We start from the raw sequence: 13,373 nt of genomic DNA, 5'->3' as shown, positions 1-13,373 counted from the left end.
TCCAGGCTTACACTCTGCGGAGATCACTTCAGTGCTGCTAATGCAGCAGTTTGACTCCACCCCTGGAGGCGCACTTCATTATTTCTCGACATACAGGCACCAATAACAAAGCCCACATGACCTGCCGGATATTTTCAGCGAAATGTTCAGAGATGAAATACCGGTAATTTCAGTTATTTGCTCTTAAATTTGTGCACCTACTTTTTAAGGTAGTCTAGTACATCATCAGTCCATTCTAGTATTCGTGAAAATCTCTCTTCAGTTATGGCTTTGTACACAAGCTTAACAAAATATTCAAGGAAGCGAGGACTCTTCTTGAATTTCATCACTGCGTATTTATAAGATAATCATAGTTAATAGCTTCCATTTAGCATTGCTTCAGCTTTTTATTAGAGTATTCCACAAACATACTCATTAGAAAGTTGTACAAAAATAGAATTAACCCTTCTAACTCCTAGTTTATGACACTCCCTCTCAAAATGATAAGAGGAGTTGGACAGAATGATAGCAAGAGCAATGAGTTTAGTTGAGGACAAACTCAATTGATCTTTTCCAAGACTTAATGCCTTTCTTAGGTTGATAATCTTCTCTTATATTGTCACTATGCTGTCAAGACTCACAGCCCTACATGGCAAGATCAACCACTGGCTTCACTGATGGGTGAATGTGAGGGTCCTCTGGGGAATGGCTAAATAAAGCTCTCAGATTGCGATATTCTATAGCTTTGCTACCATATGAAGTACAGTCCTTGCTTCTTCAGAGTGGTAATGGTTCCTTGGGGTGAGACTAGGCCAAGGAATTTGATGGCTCTTGCGGTTAGCCCTCTAACCTGGATAGTACACAGCACTGGAGTGCAATGCTGATTGAGGTAAACCATGACTGCCTCTCTAAGCTCCTGGACCAGGAGAGAAGGCACTGGGGGGAGGATTTGCTTCAAATTACAGATTGTGTGCCAAGAACATGACTATTGGAGCAAGGGTGCCATATTGTTGGGCTGGAAGCTGCTGAGCTCAGAAGTGCTAGCCATGCCTCACTAAAGTGGAAGCTCAGGAGCAGCCTGCAAGGGGCTGGGTCCCTGTGTAATTCCTGCCCCCCCCCCCCGGTTAGTTCATTGGATCAGAACTAACAAAATGGAAGAAAATTATTTTGATACTTGAAGGTAAGTTAGCAAAATGGATTGACAAGAATCAGCCACCCTAAAGTAAGTATCTGAGGACAGCCCTTTCTCTGTTTTGGGGTTTTCCCCAGAGCAGGCAGGGAAGGGAGTGGAGAGGGAGAAGTTCTCCTTGCACAAAATGGATGACTTTGTTGATATTTTTCAAGATACCAGTTAAAATACTAAATGAACAACAAAACAGTATGCTTTTAAAATGGTTACCTTCCTTATGAGCATTCTTCGTTTGCCAATTTGAAACAACAGGATACAAGAGCAAAACATCTTCCTCTCCTGACAGATCCAGTCCTAGATGGAAACAATTCAACAATGGCATAAAAATTACATAAAGGTTATATACACTGAGCACAATCTACCCAACGTTAAGCACTTTCAGAGCTACTGTTTTCAATGGTAGAAACCCCACTGAAATCCAAAAAACTTAACATACTGGATTTGGAGCTAAATTATGCATGTTATTACTTATTAAATTTCTATTACCACCCTTCACAGGGTGTTTTACAATATAAAAATACAGAAATACATAACATAGTAACAAACAAAAACAATATCCCACACACACACACATACATATACAGACATACAGTTTAAAAGGTCATAGACTGTTTAATTAGCCAAAGGCCTGGGTAATACTCAGGCATCTCTTCCATTGCCCTGTAGCAGTAGCACCCAATCTGGGTGACCTAGATGCTTCTGAACTACATCAGCCTAAGCTATCAAGGTCAATGCTGATGGGAGATCCAACACCTTTTCAAGGGCACCACAATGGGTACTAGGGATCTAGGGAGTGTGTCACATCCACAAGTTTTCACATTTTCACTCACCATGGCAAGGATGCAATCAGCCTCTGGGAAGCATGATGAGAACTACAAAGATGGAAATGCCAGCAGCTGTGTGACATTCCCTACGGCAGAAAGTATGGGGAAGAACACTGGGGATTGTCTGGCAGCTGTGAGTCTCCCAGAGTGCTTCAGCCATAAATTAAGTGCCAAATAACTTTCTGCTCCAGGGAAAGGGAAACAACATTTCCTTGGCTGTTGCTTGACAGAGCTGCGACTACTACCTTGGATCCCGAATGCCCTGGAATTTGGACGTTTTGGCTCCCAAATACCGCAAACCCGGAAGTGATTGTTCCAGTTTATGAGTGTTCTTTTGGAACCCAAATGTCCGATGAGGCTTATGCAGCTTCTGATTGGCTGCAGAAGCTTCTTGAAGGGTATAGAGTGACATTGCACTGAGAGCTCCAAACCACTGGGAATTTTCCAGCATAGTGATCTCAAGGGGTGAAGTGCTGTCTGCATCCACTGCTTCCTCTTAAACATCCTAAGTTACTACCAAGATCAACAGCAGGGTCTTCCTCTTTCTAGTTTTGGGCTGGTACTATCCCAGTAAACTGGGACATGACACCTACCTGTACAGATCACTAATGCTGCAATCCTGAGCACCTTTAACTGTATGACCAACTCCAGAATAAACACAGATAGCTCCTGGTTGTTATGGCCTTTCAAAACTAGAGCCCTCAGCTAAAAATATACTATTCCAAACAGGAGTTGTGAAGGATCCAGAAGCCATTCTCCAAATTACCACAACCTTGTGGGTCACCTAGAATGGAGCAGGTGTCATGTTCTCTAGTCTCAATCCCACCTCCGGCTCAGAAGAAAATTCAGAGGAAGAGGATACAACCTTCAGGGAACCATTATCCCCCATTCCAGGATCTTTGAGGCCAGAGGATAAGGCTTAACCTGACTCCTGAGACTCACAGGCCACCTTCGCCATGCATTCCTCACTGCCCCTATGCAACAGGAGTCAGCAAATGTAAATCTGACAATAGCCCTTTTAGAAACACAAACAGATCCTCAGAGGGGCTTAATTAACAGCAGGGCCTGACAAGCCAGCGCTCAGAAAACTTCAACAAGCTAGAGAGAGGCAGCTCTTACTGGATGAGTTCTTACCAGCAGTCACCACAGCAAGCAGCCCTGGCAGACTTTCCCTCTGTGTTTCTGCATGCTGTGTTGCAAGCCTGCACAGCCTATCAGATGTGACTCTGCTTTATCTAAGTTGATTCTGCTCTTTTGGACGTGACCCCATCCTTCCAGGAAGGGTGTCCTCACTCTCCACCAGAGCCTTCCCTGGGAGCCATGAGCCCAACTATGATAGGACAGCAGATTCCTAACAAGTTTTCTCAAGTTAGCACTTTGATTGTAGGGAAACTGCGTTATCGGAAGTACACAAACTGCAAATTCCATGCTGTGTATTTTTATAAAGTTTCTGTATTGTATTTATGAATCATCTCTTCATTAAAAGAGTGCCAGTGGCAACATGAAAATAAAAATGTAAAAAAATACATATATCACTTCTACAGGTTGAGCACCTTTTCTGCCGAAATACAAACATATAGGAAATACCTAAGCTGTTTTGCAGCAACTTTTGAGTTTTGAAAGCCTTTTCAATTGTCATGACTAGTATGTTTTTGAAGAAATCAGTTATGATAATGCAGCTGAAAATGTATTCTGATAAAAACAGAATAAAGGATTATAAAAAACAATTATGTCTGCTGAGGGACAGATTTATATTTAAAGGGCATAATCAACAGTGGATTAATACAGAAATTAGATTAATATTGGTTTTACATTATCTCTCTTTCATATTCAAAAAAGGAAACAAAAAACCCCACAGTCAATATTTAAGACATGCAATATAAAAGGCTTAGTAGAGATTGCATAAGATTAAAAAATTATACACATTTAAAAATCTACCTGGTTTCGTCAGTTTGAGCATGTTGGTTTCCAGAGCTTCTAAGTTCTCATTTACTTTTTCAGCCATAGCTATTTGGCCCTTCGTCCTTCTGGAAGGAGTCTATAACAATCAGTTAATAAATTATTATTTTCCCTTTATATTGCACTCGACTAAGCTGAAGCACCATCACAACTGTAAATACAGGATTAATTGTAAAATAAACAAATAGCTAATATTTCTCACTCTTTTTTTGAAAAGAGATGACATTTCATTTGCATCCGATTCACAAACACAAGGCTGTGGTTCATCCATACAAGAGTGGCTGTTTTAGTGGAGCATTGCTGCACTACTGACCTCCTGACAATGGTGTTGCTCCTGTTTATCCAGACAGTGGAGGGCAGCAGCCAGGTTGAGCTGCACAGCGGCACTATCCTGGTACCATCATGTAAAAACCACAAAATCCCCAGAAGGTTGCCAAATTCTAATTTAAGCTATAGCTAGTCTTCAAACCACTGAGTTTTGTTAATTTGGACCTAAAGAGTTTGTGACCAATCAAGCTGAACAACCTCCACCAATGGGAAGCCTTTGATAAAACTTTCTGGTTTTCCTGTTTGCTTCAACTGCAGAAATGTGACGGTCAAACACATGGCATGTCATAATACATAGCTACTGGGCTGTGTTTGTATTGGTGGGTTTCAACCCACCAATTAATCTCTTCGAACAAAATAACCCAGTTAATCCCTTCCCAACGAAGCCATTGATTGGATACTAATATCCAAAACAAGGAAATGAAAAGTATGGACAGTTACCTCTTCTTCTATTATTTCATCCCCTGTTTCTGCAGTTACAGCCGACTGAGATGTTCCCTGTGAACAATCCAGCAACCTTTTCCCATAGTTAACAACAACTATTGCTAATTCATATTCTTTCCATGAGCGCAGCACCTATTGAATATACATATGTATTTATTTCCAAGTGATAAAGGTAAAGATATGATAGCCACAAGTTAAACAACAGAATCCTGTAAAAACAGAATACTCTAACAACTTAAAAACTAATGCTTGGATCCAAAGAAGCTTGTTGGTGGGTGCAAAGTACGATAAAGCCCCCTTGCATGAATAAAAGCAACCTCACACTCCCCTGAAACCAAGCTCATGTAATATATTACAGCGCAATTTTTGTAGGTTATAGCCTATTTTATCATCAGCATCTGGTGTGTGTGTGTGTGTGTGTACTTCTTTGCGTGCCTCATCCACATGAGGTCTGGAAGGTGGCAACACAAGAACAGGCCTTCTCTGTAGTGGCTCCGTGTTTGTGGAATGCTCTCCCCAGGGAGTTTCATCTGGCGCCTTCATTATATATATTTTAGGTAGCAGGCAAAAATGTTCCTCTTCAACCAGGCCTTTGGTTGATTAATATTCTACAGCCTTTTAAATGAGTCTGTGGGAAGGGGGATTATTGTTTTGCTGTTTTGTTTTACTTATTTTCATGTTTTTAACCTGTATTTTATTATGTGAAAGTGGTATATAAATCTAAATAAATATACATAAGTACATACATACATACATACATACATACATACATTTTTTTTGGATGAAGAGAAAGTGGAGACAAAATGGCAGTTGGAACAGGGAAGCCATGGGGAAGACGGGAGTCTGAGAGGAAAAAATATGGGGTGGGGAAAAAACCAGACTTCTGACTACACAAAACTGAGGGAGACAAAAAGGTCTTAAACTAGAAATGAGTAAGATAGAGGAAATAGGTAGGAAAAAATGTTTAAATGCCTGCGGAGATGGAGCGGTAATGGTGAATGAGCCTTTCATCTAAGGTAGCAAAGCAAATTGCGTGATGGGAATTCTGCTTCTCTAAACGTTGCTTTTCCTGCCTTCGGCCACATGGTGGCACCAAACCCTCACTGATGCCTTCCAAAAATTGAACCACAATTTTTGTGTGTGCAAGAAACCCCAACATTGTTTACAGTAAATTCAATCCATCATGTTGATTAAGGGCCTTGTTGACAACTTGTTGATCGAGGACAGTGAAGGATTCTGCTTCTATTAAAAAATGCCTTGTTCATTCTAGCACAATTAATCCTTCTCTAGTGCATTCCTATTAAGTTTAAGGAGATATCCAAATCTTGCAGAAGCATCTAGGAATCTAGAGAGAGTTGTCAAGCACTGACATTGGCCTGTTCACAAATAACACTAGCAAACATTTGTGTTAGCCATGGTTTCGTTAATAAACCAAATAATAAATTCTAGAAGCGACAATACCTTTACTGTGAAATAACAAGAGCAAGCGATCATGTGCTGGAGACTTTCGTAGCATGCTGTTGATCTTTTTTGAAAAGTAGACAACGGCATCTCTTGAAGAACAGTAAGATACTTAATGATAATCTGAAAATACAGGGATGGCCATTTAACAACACAGTAGTAGAATACTGCATGACTGATGAGTCAAAATGAACCCCCCAGGGATGCTGAGTTGGCCCTGTGCTAGTTTTGTTTTTTGTTTTTTTAAAATTATGTTTATTAAAATTTTCAAAAGAGAGTATAAAAGAAAAACAGAAAAGGAAAAAAAAAGAAAGAAAAAAGAAAAGAAGAAAAAACAACAGTTAAAAAAGTTTACCTTAATTACATTCCATACCCAATTTCCTTGATTTCCCCACACCTGCCCTTCTTGTATTCCAATTCCAATTTTTAGCTCAGCAATTTTTATCCCCCCCACTTTACCTTATTTCCTCTAATTCAATTTACTTAATCAAATTTTAACTTCTAAACCTCAATCTTTATATTTCAAAACTTATTCTTAACCTACTTTTCCTAAATTCCTCCATCAATTTAATTAACCTATTTAAACTTAAAAATCTCAGTCTTTATACACCAACACTTATTCTTGACAATCTTTTGCTAAGGTCGGCCCTAAATCTCTCCCCAAATTCCCCATTTTTATGTTAGTGGCAAAAACCAACTTAATTAAAACAGAATTATATTTTTACACCCTTTGGATTCCCGAAGCCCTACCACCCCCTTTCCCGGTTTCGATCCCCAACCAAAGTCCATCAGTCCATCCGAAATCAGCCTGGCGATCTCACATCCGAGGCACTTAACCCTCTCTCAATTTCTCTCTGCCGGTTTTCTTGATAGTCCTTTATTTTAAATTCCGAATCTCGAAGAGGCTCTGTTCCAATAAGGTCCATATTTCTTCCAGCCAGACCTCCATATTTAACAATGGAGCCAAAATCTTGTTTCTTACTTCTCATAAGTCCAAATGTCCCAAAGGCTCCAAATTCAACATTGGCCATATTTATATTCCATATGTCTTCAGATCCCCATAAGAGGAGATCTCTCCAATTTCCATTCTTCACTTCCAACCAAACTTTCATCGTCATGTTCTTATTTTCCATTATTTTCAAAGAGAGCCTCTGGCTCTCTTTAGTCATCTGCAACATCCCAGCGCCTCCTTCTTTCTCATGTTCCTCTTTAAACGGCACCTCAAATGACTCAGACTCTTTCTCCTGTTTGGCTATAAGGATTTTTGGATCAGCAACAACACTTCCCTGTTCATCTGCAGGAGCTTGAATCATATCCTTTCCAGGTTCAGCCATTTTGTTTACTGTTCCCTTCATTGTTATTACATTCATAGTCAAAACATTTGTCTGCTCCTGTAGATTTCCCAAGAGACGAAAGGTCTTTTCCAGTTCAGCCAGTATTTTTCCACTTACAGCCATTTTTGTAATGTCCTGAACCCCCTCTAGAGGGATTCTAGTTACTTAATGACAAATTAACCTTCTCTTCTTTATTTTTAACAATTTGTTACCAAATTGTATCAAATGTAACCAGCAAAGACAGCAGAGACACAGTTCTCCTTTTTTTTTCCAACTTTGACAGCTAGTTTGACAGCTGTCAAAATCTATAAACCTCTTCCGCAGGCTCTCTCCCCGATCGCTCCCGGGTTTTGGGGGAGGGGTGAATTCCGTTCTCTTATCCTCCAGCACAGTCACTTAAATTGGCCCAATATAAAGTTAATTGCTCTTTTCCACAAAAAGAAAGGCATTCACACAACCTTAGTAATAAAATCCTTGCTTTACGATGTTTACAAGGCGGGTAGGCTGACTTCCTTTTAAGCACCTTGCCCGATCTTGCCGAATTCCCAGAAATAAATTTCCCTTTTAAGTCCAATTACCGTGTTACTCACAGGTCGTTACTTTTGATCCAAATGTTCAAAGGAAGAAGTTAGCGCTCTCCATCCATGGCGTGCGGCTTCACTCAGCAGGGGAAGCAGTCGAACTCTCAGCACCACGCCACTCCCGTCCCCCGTTCCGAAGCCTTTAAAAAGGCTTCTTTGCGGGTCGGGGGGGCACGCAAATGGTGCCCACCGAGTCACCAGGTCCACAGGCTTCAGCGCCTGTGGTTTCTAAGGGTCCCCGCGTCGCCGCCACTGCAGGACCCGACCCCTGTTGAGCAGATTCCCTCCGGAGCTCGGAGGGAATCCGCCATTAGACGATGGCGCCAACCCGGAAGTCCCGCCCTGTGCTAGTTTTGATGCCTCTTATAATGTTCCCACAAAGGTGTGCATCATCATGAATTCCCACAAGGGCCAGCACTGGACTCAGGCAGAAAAGAACCTGGCATGGTGTTGCGCCGCCTCCACAACACATACACACCCAGGGCCTGTCCCAGCCCTGTGTGTGGTGTATTGCAAAGGCTGCAGCATGCTTTCTCTGTTGCTGCCATTGCTTTTACACTAACACCACTCACCAGCTTCCACTGGGCTCCTAGACACATCAGCAGAGGATGAGTGGTGGCACTTTTAAATGAAAGCTAAGTTCAGCTCCCATCCACGGTGGCCACTTGCCATGTAAAGTCACCCAAAATCTAATGCCCTGACCCAAAGATCTGTGGAATCAATGCATTTCATACAATTATGGGAAAGGAGATTGCATTTTGGGTAAGTTAAAATAGTGTCTGGCCACCGATGGGAACTGATCATAGCTTCCATCCAAAAGCCACGCTTATCTGGTTGAGGACTCACATTGGCCCTGGTTCCTCCACCTTAGCTTAATTTTCATCTCTTGTTCAATTTTAAGACAAAAATCCCTGTTAGGAGTGATCTTTGCTCATCTTTCTTGATTCTTAACCATCTAGGCTTCTAATAATTTTTAATGTGGAAGCGTTAACATTGCTAGCTACCAACCAGTTTCCCAAGAATTATGATGTCTATTAATTGCTATTTACCATTAAATTATTCTTATTCATTATTTTTCTTGGATCCTGTCCTTACTCTTCAGAGAGATCCCAGAGTAGCTAACAATCACAATGAATCCAAAGTAGCAGTAAAGCCAGTTTTTAAAGAATGGATAACATCACTATCAGTGGCAAAATGGTAATAAATATCATCATTTTAAATATGTTCTGAAGGCCTGCAGGAACAAATAGGTTTTTAATCAATGCCTGAACAAAACTAATGTGGGTATGTTAAGATGAACATTATGCAGCCTAATATTTATAAAGTCCTTTTACCTGAATGACTGGTTTTGAAGGAATCCTGTGATAGATCAGGGGAGCTAAAAGACCATAACAATGAACAACCGACTGTAGTGCATAATTTACGTCATTTAACCAGTTGCTGAGTTCAAGTGCCACTAGCATTCGCCCACATTCAGCTATTCTAGCAACCTGAGAGAAAAAATATTTTCATTTATACATTTACGTCACAGATCACATGCAAAATAAAAAGACATTTTTTTCAAATATCAGAAGTACAGCAAATGGTACAGAATCTCTAATTTTCAGGTATTTCTGATAAGCCTAACTATAAATGTGGCATTCTTCATAAAATCCAGAAAAAGGTATTTTTTTTGTCATATGGTAATTGTTAGAGACAATTTTTATCACATCTGCAAATGAAAGCAAAGTTAGTTGTGCACCCAAACTGTAATACAGTGGTGCCTCGCAAGACGAAATTAATCCGTTCCGCGAGTCTCTTCGGCTTGTGGTTTTTTCGTCTTGCGAAGCACGGCTATTAGCGGCTTAGCGGCTTAGTGGCTATTAACGGCTTAGCGGCTTAGCGGCTATTAACGGCTTAGCGGCTTTAAGAAAAAGGAAACAAACTCGCAAGAACTCACAAGACGTTTCGTCTTGCGAAGCAAGCCCATAGGGAAAATCGTCTAGCGAAGCGACGCAAAAACCGAAAAACCCTTTCGTCTTGCGCGTTTTTCGTTTTGCGAGGCATTCGTCTTGCGGGGCACCACTGTATGGAAAATTTTAATAACATGTCTACCATCTATTTGATGGAAATACAGTGCTACTAGTTTAGCTTCTGACCCTGCTGCTATTATTTAAAGCAATGGTAGATAATATAACTCTAGAAACCACAATATTGCTTTTGTTGCTAGTACACTGGTCTTGTGAGAAGAAGCATACAGTTCAGTAGCTTTCTTATGCGTAATTCACCAAAAAGCCTCGCATTTCACACCCTTCCATCCATTCCCTACTGCTCTGCCTCATATAATGGCCATGAGCTAGCAGGGCAAACCACTACCAAAATATCAATTTCTTACAGGTCAAATAACAAGAACAGACTTAAGAAATGATTTGGTAGAACATCACAAGTTGGAAGCAGAGCTGGAACACAAGGAATGCCAGGCCTAGAATACAAGGGCTGGACAGAAGGGCGGAGGAAAGTAATTGACTGAGACGTGTAAAGAAGCAGCTTTTGTTACAACAAAAGTCCTATTATTTTAAAAGGCAACTATTAATGTGAAAGCAGACACGTGTGAAAATTCAGCTCAACCCTAAATTTGCATAGGGAAGCGATTGTTAAAACTTGACACATAAAAAGAACGAAGTCAGTCTCAAGGACACAGCATTAATGTGACACCACACGTACTTGTCTACTGTATCTTAGATCGTTGAAACAAACAGAATCACAGAAGAGATTTCCTTCAACCACTGTGATGTCATTGATGATAAAAATGCTCCTGATGAACAAGTATAGAAGGTTTGGTGATGCCCGAGATAGAGCTTCAGGAATTAATCTACAAAATACATAAAAAGCAAAGCACATAAAATATGTGAATTAACATGGCATAGCAATGAAGATAAATAAGAGATAAACTAGCTGTGATACTTTACACTAAAAGGCTCAACTAGTTATGGTAAACCATTTGTAAACCGAAGTACAGTGGTACCTCGGGTTAAGTAGGTTCCGGAGGTCTGTTCTTAACCTGAAACTGTTATTAACCTGAAGTACCACTTTAGCTAATCGGGCCTCCCGCTGCTGCCGGCGCGCGATTTCTGTTCTCATCCTGAAGCAAAGTGCTTAACCTGAGGTACTATTTCTGGGTTAGCGGAGTCTGTAACCTGAAGCATCTGTAACCTGAAGCATCTGTAACCCGAGGTACCACTGTATTCTCCAGCCCTGCTCCCTCCCACAGCCTATCATCACCTTGGGGATGCACCTGGTCCCAGCTCCCACTGGCTGCTAGCTAGCTAGCTGGGTCAAGGCAGGTAAAAGGGGAGCCATGAGTAGTGGGTCACCACCATTCAGTAGGCTGACTCCAGCAGGGGAACCATGCGGGGTACATTGGGGCAAGAGTGTGAACTCCTGGGATGTGTTTGGGGTAGGCAGCCTCAAACAAGTGAAGGCAGTTTCAGGGGTGTGTATCAAGCACATCCTCTATATCCTATCACTTTCTAGCAGCAAGAATCAGGAAGATGGATAAACAGCTTGTAGACAGCTTCTCTATTTTAAAAAATATATAGGCCCATTAATATAATCTGAAAACAAGTTTTGCTGATTACCTGTTCTGAGGTACAATCAGAGTGCTGCTTACAGAAATAACTGTGACATCAGGAATAAGAGGTTCGAAGACAAAATAGTCCCAGAGCGGTAGAAATGCCTTCTTAGATAATGCATAGTTTTCAACCTGAAAAGCAGACTAAGGGGAAATAATAAAATGAGCAAAGCCTATGAGCAGTAACACATACTTTCCCCCCTTTCTTCTCCTCTCATTTTTGTTTTAGTTTGCTTCTTTGTTGTTAAAGTTGCATTTTTTGTATTGATATAAACTAAAAACCAAAGCTCAATAAAATATTTATATAACAGAACATTTTTTCATATACCTCTTCTATTAATATTTGAAGTAACATCAATGAGTACTAAAACTGTTAAATTTATTAGTAAAAGCTATCATTAATTTTCAGGCTACATGTAAATGAAAGCAACATTCTTCAGAACAGAAGGTGGACTTCCAAAGTAGAATAAAGCAGCAACAGGGAGAGCACACACCATTTTGCATGTCTTACTGATCCCTTAGTGAGTACATCACTGTATGGATGCTGCTGAAAGGAAGGACTGGGCTTGTGGCAAAGTAAGTGAGGCCAGAAATCCCAGAGAGTTGTGAGTCAAAGAACTTGAGTTGGGTTTGTAGTCTGTAGGAATCAGGGGTGGGATCGGGGTGGATCGTACAATTGAATGTAGAAAATGAAAAGAAGGAGGATCAGAATAAGATGTGTTACAAGGGATGTAGAAGCTTGGCAGGTGGATCCTTTACGATCTTTGTGTTCAGGAGACCTGAAGTTTTGATGAATACATCATTTCATGAGAAGAAATACTGGTATATGGTCTAAGACAGGGGTCAGCAACGTGCGGCCCATGGGCCGGATGCGGCCCACGAAGACTGTTTTTCCAGCTCATGAGCCACCCCCAAACTGAGCCGCCCACTTGGCGAGTCCCCGTGCACAGCGTGACGCAGGGACTCGCCAAGCGGCGCTGGAAATCGCACCTGCACACATGCAGATACCACAAATTGCTTCTGCGCATGCCCAAATGCCCAAAATCGCTTCTGTGCAGGTGCAATTTTTGGCATCTGGGCATGCGCAGAAACGATTTCTGGCGTCACGCTGCGCCAGCCCGGCCCACGGGACAATCTCCGTGGGAGTGATTTGGCCCATGGCTGGCAAGCCTTGTCGACTTCCTGGTCTAAAACCTCAAGCATATGGCTGAGGATTCTTTATGAGTTCTGTGTTTGCAACTGGAACATTCAGCAGTTTTTCCCTGCAGCAGGTTTCATCCAGTTTGCTCACACAAGACTCGCCCCCCATCAAAAAACAAAAAATAAAGGCAAGCAAAAGGCATGAAATCTTAGAGTAAATGCACACTCAGTCTGAAAATGATTTAACAACTTTGTCTGAGCAAAATGCACATAATATGCATAGTGGTTTCTGCACATACAAAAATTCATTTAAACATCCTTTTTCTTCCTCCACAATGAAAAATCTCTGCTGAGAAAATGTAATATAATAATTTTAAGGGAGTGGCGGTCCTGGAGCTGGCCAGTTGCCAGATCCTTACCTCCCCCACCCACATGGGCCAAGTTTGATGAGTGGGCAAGGCCGCCTGCCTGTCTGTCAGTCACCTGATGTTCACAAAGATGTCTGGTGATGCATTTTTGCAGGCA

The 13,373-nt window shown here is 41.3% G+C and overlaps 1 protein-coding gene across 8 annotated transcripts in view; it reads right to left on the bottom strand.

Moving 5' to 3' along the window:
• Window positions 1–13,373, bottom strand: part of CFAP54 (cilia and flagella associated protein 54) — a 106,751-nt gene that overhangs the window by 51,967 nt on the left and 41,411 nt on the right. For 4 of the 8 annotated variants that reach the window (XM_053404981.1, XM_053404977.1, XM_053404980.1 and 1 more), the window contains 8 exons: window positions 11,716–11,852; window positions 10,802–10,949; window positions 9,433–9,588; window positions 6,184–6,306; window positions 4,720–4,854; window positions 3,931–4,030; window positions 1,379–1,462; window positions 202–328 (listed from right to left, as the gene is read on the bottom strand). In XM_053404981.1, the coding sequence (XP_053260956.1) occupies window positions 202–328; window positions 1,379–1,462; window positions 3,931–4,030; window positions 4,720–4,854; window positions 6,184–6,306; window positions 9,433–9,588; window positions 10,802–10,949; window positions 11,716–11,852 (1,010 nt within the window). The remainder of the gene's footprint in view (window positions 1–201; window positions 329–1,378; window positions 1,463–3,930; window positions 4,031–4,719; window positions 4,855–6,183; window positions 6,307–9,432; window positions 9,589–10,801; window positions 10,950–11,715; window positions 11,853–13,373) is intronic. The other 4 variants (XM_053404978.1, XM_053404979.1, XM_053404982.1 and 1 more) reach the window with 4 other exon arrangements.

Source organism: Podarcis raffonei, chromosome 10, assembly GCF_027172205.1.
Source record: "Podarcis raffonei isolate rPodRaf1 chromosome 10, rPodRaf1.pri, whole genome shotgun sequence".
Classification (NCBI taxonomy): Eukaryota; Metazoa; Chordata; class Lepidosauria; order Squamata; family Lacertidae; genus Podarcis; species Podarcis raffonei.
The sequence above is the reverse complement of the archived record's forward strand: the minus strand, read 5'-3'. Positions and strand labels throughout refer to the sequence as shown.